At 23.2% G+C, this 6,692-nt stretch overlaps 1 protein-coding gene across 1 annotated transcript; it reads left to right on the top strand.

The window, feature by feature from the left end:
* Positions 1-2,443: 2,443 nt before the first annotated feature.
* On the top strand, positions 2,444-4,883 carry LOC110667807 (protein MODIFYING WALL LIGNIN-2). The gene is made up of 3 exons (XM_021828769.2): positions 2,444-2,728; positions 2,816-3,024; positions 4,484-4,883. Exons 1-3 carry the CDS (start codon positions 2,624-2,626, stop codon positions 4,716-4,718), a joined length of 549 nt encoding a protein of 182 aa, XP_021684461.1. The 5' UTR covers positions 2,444-2,623; the 3' UTR covers positions 4,719-4,883.
* Positions 4,884-6,692: the final 1,809 nt, after the last annotated feature.

A 6,692-nucleotide genomic window follows, 5' to 3' on the forward strand; every position in this document is an offset into this window, starting at 1 on the left:
TAATTAACATTGGATTAGGTCATAAGGTTTGTTCATTTAACCTTAAATTTTACAATTCATTTGATTTTAAATTATTTTTTAAATTAAATATATAAATATTTAAACGAATTAAAAATTATATTAGATGGAATGAATTTAGATTTAATTGACAGGTTTTATCTATACGTATTTGAACCTCTTATTTAATTTTTATATTTATGAATTATCGTTTGAATTGGGCACATAATTTAATTGAAAATGATAAATTAAAGAGTGAAATACAATGGGATTATATTTTTGGGTAATTTATTAAGGTATAATAAAATTTACAAGTTAATCTTTAATTTATTTTTAGTAATAATTTAATTTTTAAATTTAAATTTCATTACTAAATTAGCCTCTATTATCTAAATCGGCCGTTATTTTCATTAATCACTTTTGAACTTGATACAATTTAGTTGTTAAAATTTTATTTTAAGAAAAAATAAACTTCATATCATATGGTTTGTACATTTTATTCATAGTATCTTTTTTTTAAAATGTTTTTTACTCTTGAAGTTTTTATTATAACATCATTAATATTTAAAGATAAAATTATTAAACATATATTGATATGATAAATTTCTCTTTAAATTGATATAAAAAATGAGTTCTATCTATTTAATTATATATATCAGCATATCAAGTGATTTCCTCACAATAAAAGATAAATATTAGCTTATTATATTTTCTCTCATTTTTTTTAACTTGACACTTAATAGATAATATGATCATATACAGTTAAATTTGTGATATCCATTTATTATACTACACCTGTATTTAAGTATTATTAATAAAATTGTTCATTCATATAAATTTTATATTTAAGTATTATTTATTTTATATTTAATAATATATAATTATATAATTATTTAAATATAAAATAAATAATTATTTCAATAAAAAATTTAAATGTAGACTTAATTGTAAATTATTATTATTATTATTATTATTATTATTATTATTATTATTTACATTGGAATCTGATTCAGAAAATTGATCACTAGACTAGACTAGGAATTCTTCATTAGTCAATGGTGAACTGGAACGTATACAATACACTCGGAATTTGTGATTTTTCACTCATATAAATATGATATTATTTTTTATTATTTATATAAAAGACATTAAAACTCAATACTTCAATATACCCAATAATTTTTCCGTGATTGGCTCCTCGTATGAGAAATGGAACTTTTCACTTTCCAATGATATTGGACTTTACCTCTTTATTGTTTTAGTTGCATAATTCCGCTTTATCATTTTTTCCCAATAAAATGACTAATAATTTATCTCATTTACACAAGTCTAAAATTTAAATTACCTTTACAAATAGATTCTTAAGGTGTATAAAAGTCAACATAAATCATTATGAATTTGATTTATAATTTTAAATTTATAATATTTTGATTAGATTATTAATATTTTTAAAATCGAATTCCTGTTAAAAAAAGAGTTCATTATCATATAAGTTTATTAATTGAGGTATCAATTTAATAGATTTATCGGTTTAACTAAATAAAAAATAATCAAAATAATTTTAGAAATTTTAAAAATTCAATTTTTTTAAAGTTTTTTAATAATAAAATTAAAAATGAAAGAAATATTAAAAAAAAAAAGGCATAAAAGGGCATGTGCTAACTTGCTAAGCTCAAGCTGAGATGACAACATTCGAAATTCGAGTCTGGATAAAATGTCTCGCTGTCTGCCTCTTGGAGTTTCCAAGTTATTACAAGATAGCTAGAAATTTATTAGTTTGGTGTATATGAGATGTACCTTCTGTTAAAAAAAAACAAAAAAGGAGAAGAAGAAGAAGAAGATTGTGGTTTCCAGGCAACTCCAAGATGGCACACGACGTTAGTCTCATTGCCTGTCTTTTGTGACTTTTAGGTTATTTCCAAGATAGTCGGATGGTGATTAGTCTAATGATATATTCTATGATTATTTAATTTAAAATAAAATAAAATTATTTATTATGAAAAATAAAGTAATTTAATAAAATTTTACATTTCATTTTATTAAATTGTTGTAAAATATTTTTTTTTTCTATAATGTGGTGAATTACAAAAAAATTATTAGCTTAATAGAAAAAATAAAATTTGTCAATATAAATGAATATATATAATATTTAAAAAATATAAATAAAATTAAATAAGGTATACTTATTTAGTATTTCATATTTAATATCTATTATTTTAATTAAAATTTAGGATGTGAAAAATATAATAATTTAAACTATTAAAGAAATTTTTTTCGAGTTAACAAAATTTTCTTTAATTGATTATTTTGCGAAAAAAAATATCATTTTATAAAAATTTAATGGCTTTATTTTAAATTAAGTAACTAGTTGGTTTTATAGATTAAAAAGAAAAAGTATATATACATGTATATTCCAATTTAAACCGTCTAATGACGGCTAGGAATGGTATCTCTCCTTCAAAGCAAATGAAAGAGAAAGACTTCTTTGGAAGAAAGCTTCAACTACCACTATGGAACCAAGGATTAAAAGCCAAACATGACTTCTTCATCCTCTTTCTACTCTATTCCTTGAGTAAACTCCAAGCCTTCGCCGCTTCTTTCTTTGTTTTCTTCTTCTTCTTCCACCATGGAAAAACATCAATATGGGTACTTGCTAATCTTCTCCATTGTAGTTTCCCTTGGCATTGTTTCTTTTGTTTCTTGTGTCATTGCAGAGTCCAAGAAAATTAAGGTACTCATTAAACTCTCTTCATCATCATCTTCTTCTCTTTCTTCTTCTTGTTTAATTGAAAGTTGCTGTGGTTGGGTGTTTTTGCAGAAGGAGGAGGTGAAATTAGATAGTAAACTGTGTTATTTGCCTGAAAGTAGAGCTTTCAGCTTCGGATTTGCAGCACTAATATGCTTGGTCGTTGCTCAAATCATAGCAAATTTGGTAATTTGCAGCCATTTTTGGTTGAGAAAGGATGGCGATTCTTCCAAGGCTAAGAAACCAATGATAATTGCCTCAGCATTTCTTGTTTTGTCCTGGTAATTAATCAATCAAATCTCTCTCTTTTCCTTTGTTATCACATCCCTCTAATCTAGAGACATGGAAATTAGACATTTTTTTCAAAATGTGTAAGACAAATTTTATTAGGTCTATCATGAATTAGGTAAGAAAATATAAGAAACCCACAAGTAAATTTCATTGCATTTCATCATATATTTGCTCGTTTGATACGCAGTAAATAAAGAAAAATTCTCAATTATAAATATTTGTATGGACATAAAAGAGTGAAGTGGGGTCCTATCAATTGGTCATAGGTTGGTAACTAGAATTTTCTTCCGCTGGAAAGGTCTCTTTAATCTATTTGTCAAAAGATAATTACAACTATCTTGAGCTTTGTTGTAATTTATATTTTACGTCTTGCTGTTTTAAAATTAAAGAGTAAATTACAGTTAAATCCTTGAAGTATAGTAAAACCTAGAAGAAAATCCCTAGTTTATTTTTAATAATGATTTGGTTCTAAATTTAAATTATGTTAACAAGTTAATTCCTATATATAACTCTTGTTCAATTTAAAATAATTTGGTTTGTAAATATTTGTTTTATCAACAAAATAGCCCCTGCATCTAAATGGTTAAAAATTATAAATTTTATAAAATTTTAAATATTTTTACACTTATAATTATTTAAATATAAAATAGTAAAAAACTTCATAATAAATAATATATTTTACTAAATTCTTAAATTTTTATATTATGGCCTATAATTTTGTGAAAAATTATTTTATTTATAATAATATTTTATATAAATAAATAATTTAGAATATCTTTTAACATTATTTTCAAGAAAAATTATATAAAAATTTATTTTTATATAATCTAATATTATTTATTTTGGCGATAAATAATCATGCTTATATTATTTAAAGATAATTTATTTATAATTTGGAAATATTCTAAAAAAATTATATCTTAAACTCAACTTTCATTTCAATTTATTGCTTGAAAATTCTTATTAGTATATATTTTATATTTTATAAAATATATAATTATCTAAATATAAAATAAATAATTACTTAAATATAAAATCTAGATGTGGGACTATTTTGTTTATAAAATAAAATTTTAGAAATTAAATTATTTGAATTTGAAAACTATTGAATAATAATTTAGACAACAGGAAATAATTTATTGATGAAATTTAAATTTGAGAACCAAAACATTATTCATTTATTAATAAAGAAGACGAGGAAAGAAAGAGAAAAAGTTTTTTTAATTATTATTTCTCATGTCAACTCTAATCCGTTAATTTCATCAGAAAATGATCAGAGTGTTGTAATCGTAATAAATATCAAAATTGATGAAAAAAATTAATAAAATTAAAATTATATAGTATTTCTGAGAAAAGCGATACAATTCAAGATTTTTTTTAAATTTTTTGACATTTAATTTTTTAAAATTAAGTCTTATTATTATTTTATTTTATTTTTCAATCTTACAGGATCAGCTTTGGGCTTGCTGTCATTTCATTAAGTACAGCCACAAGCATGAGTAGAAAGCAATTCTATGGAAAAGGATGGTTGGACCAGAAATGCTATCTACCCAAAGATGGAGTGTTTATTTGGTCAGGATGTTTAGTGCTGATTTCCATAGCAGGCACAATTGGTACATTCCTATTCACAATTAGTAAAGTACAAGTTGAACAAGCTAGAAGAGTACATGCACAACATGTATAAAAAAGAAAAGAGGGGAAAAAAAATTATTCATTTTGTGGATAACAAGTCACTACACAAGGCAATGACAGTCTTTTAATTTTTTTTTTTTTTTAATTTAGCTCCATTGAAACTTAAACTTGAGATATCATATATTTGAAGACAATAATTCATTGATTTTGAAGACCCATTTTCTAATGCCAAATGAAATCACTTTTAATTAGAAAAAAAAATGTATTCTACTTTTTGTTGATTACCATTTCAGGTCACCTAATTTATTCTTAAACTACTGACTTAAATTATTTGTGTGATAATATAGTACTAAGAAATATTTGACTTAACTTATAAAAATTAATTCATAATTACTTAATAATTATAAGTATTTAGTGTTTATATGCCAATTTTAGCTTATAAACATTTAATATTTTAAATAGTTTTGCGTTTGGTTAAAATATTTATAAGTAATTGATAAATAATTGAAGTATTTGGTGAAAATAGCATATAAGCACATTTATTATTAAAATAAGCAAAAACAATATTAAATGATATTTATGATGAAATTTTGAAAATTAAATGAGGATAATATGGTAAAATACTTGGTCCAACTAGCTTATAAGTACTAAAATGAAAATGTTAGGTACCCTAATATATATATATATTTTTTAGCTTATAAGCTCAACTTATAAGTTAAAAAATTATTATAAAAAAACAAGACATATTATTTTTAGACATTATAAACTAGTTTAACCAGCTTACAAGTTACGATAAATACCCTCTAAAAGGAAAAAAATTATTTCTTCACAAAATAGTGGGTAATTAGAGACCCTAAACTGTGATCACAAATTTTGCTTTCTTTTAATGAACTCTCTTGTCTTGCACCACAAAAAACAAACAAATTTGCAATCGATTAAAATTGATTGCTATTAGCAACCGAGTTGTGACTTCATTTTTTTTAATAAAATAGTTATTTTTAAAAAATTTAACAATTAATTCAAGAATCGATTGCTAAATCAATTGTTATTAGTAATCGAATTTTATTTGGTTGTTAATCGGTTGCTAATCGATATTAGAAAAATCTTGAATATACGATTAGCAATCGATTAAAAAATTGATTGCTAAATTATATAACTTTTTAAATTGGCTCCAAAATTTAGATACTGATTTGTAATTATTTGCAAAAATTGGTTGCTATTAACAACCAATTCAAGTTTGTAGCAAATTGCAAATAGGTTACAAAATTGAGAGTTTTTTTTTTATAGAAGTCTTTAATCAGTTACTAATTGTCACACCTTACTCCTCGTAAGATATAACATGCTCCCGTAGTACACCTAATGAATTATCGTACTTCGTCTACCGGTAACCCATTAAATATACTACAAGGGATTTTGAAATAATTTTCGTTCATTTTTAAATTGGTGGATAAATTTTTTTTTTCAGATATTAAAAACCTTTATTTAAAGTCCAAACATAAATCAATTTTTTAGATATTTAAAATCTCCATAATTTTTACAAAAATTTCGGCAGAGTGCCGTCTGTATTTTAAGAAAACAGTTCTTCAAAACCTGAAAATAAAGATACTCCCAATATTTTTCTCAATCACAACTCCATTATTCAATCTCATTTCACAAATCAACACAAGCAACTCAATATACAGTTTAAATTAAATTAAACATTGAAATATCTCATTAAGATAACAAAATTAATATTTACATTCATGGGAGTATTAAAAATTTAGTAGTATAAAACTTTATAAGTACATAAAATCTCAAGATAATATTACAATAACTTATATTTGATTACAATCCAAAAATATATTACTAAAGAGTTGATACAACTGCTCAAAAGAAATTTCATACATATAATTACAGAATTACACCAAACTCTAATGTACAAGGGTATACCTATGATATACCCGAAGATAGTCTCACTATGTCTTTTCAGGAATCTTGCTCATCTGCTTTATTATTCCTTTCATCTGCGACAGTATACAAAGCTGTC

Source organism: Hevea brasiliensis, chromosome 15 (genome assembly GCF_030052815.1).
Source record: "Hevea brasiliensis isolate MT/VB/25A 57/8 chromosome 15, ASM3005281v1, whole genome shotgun sequence".
Taxonomy (NCBI): domain Eukaryota; kingdom Viridiplantae; phylum Streptophyta; class Magnoliopsida; order Malpighiales; family Euphorbiaceae; genus Hevea; species Hevea brasiliensis.

Coding starts and splice junctions, on each gene's coding strand:
- LOC110667807 (XM_021828769.2), top strand. CDS start 2,624: ATGGAAAAACATCAATATGGGTACTTGCTAATCTTCTCCATTGTAGTT. Junction 2,729..2,815: donor CAGAGTCCAAGAAAATTAAG/GTACTCATTAAA, acceptor GTGTTTTTGCAG/AAGGAGGAGGTGAAATTAGA. Junction 3,025..4,483: donor GCATTTCTTGTTTTGTCCTG/GTAATTAATCAA, acceptor TCAATCTTACAG/GATCAGCTTTGGGCTTGCTG.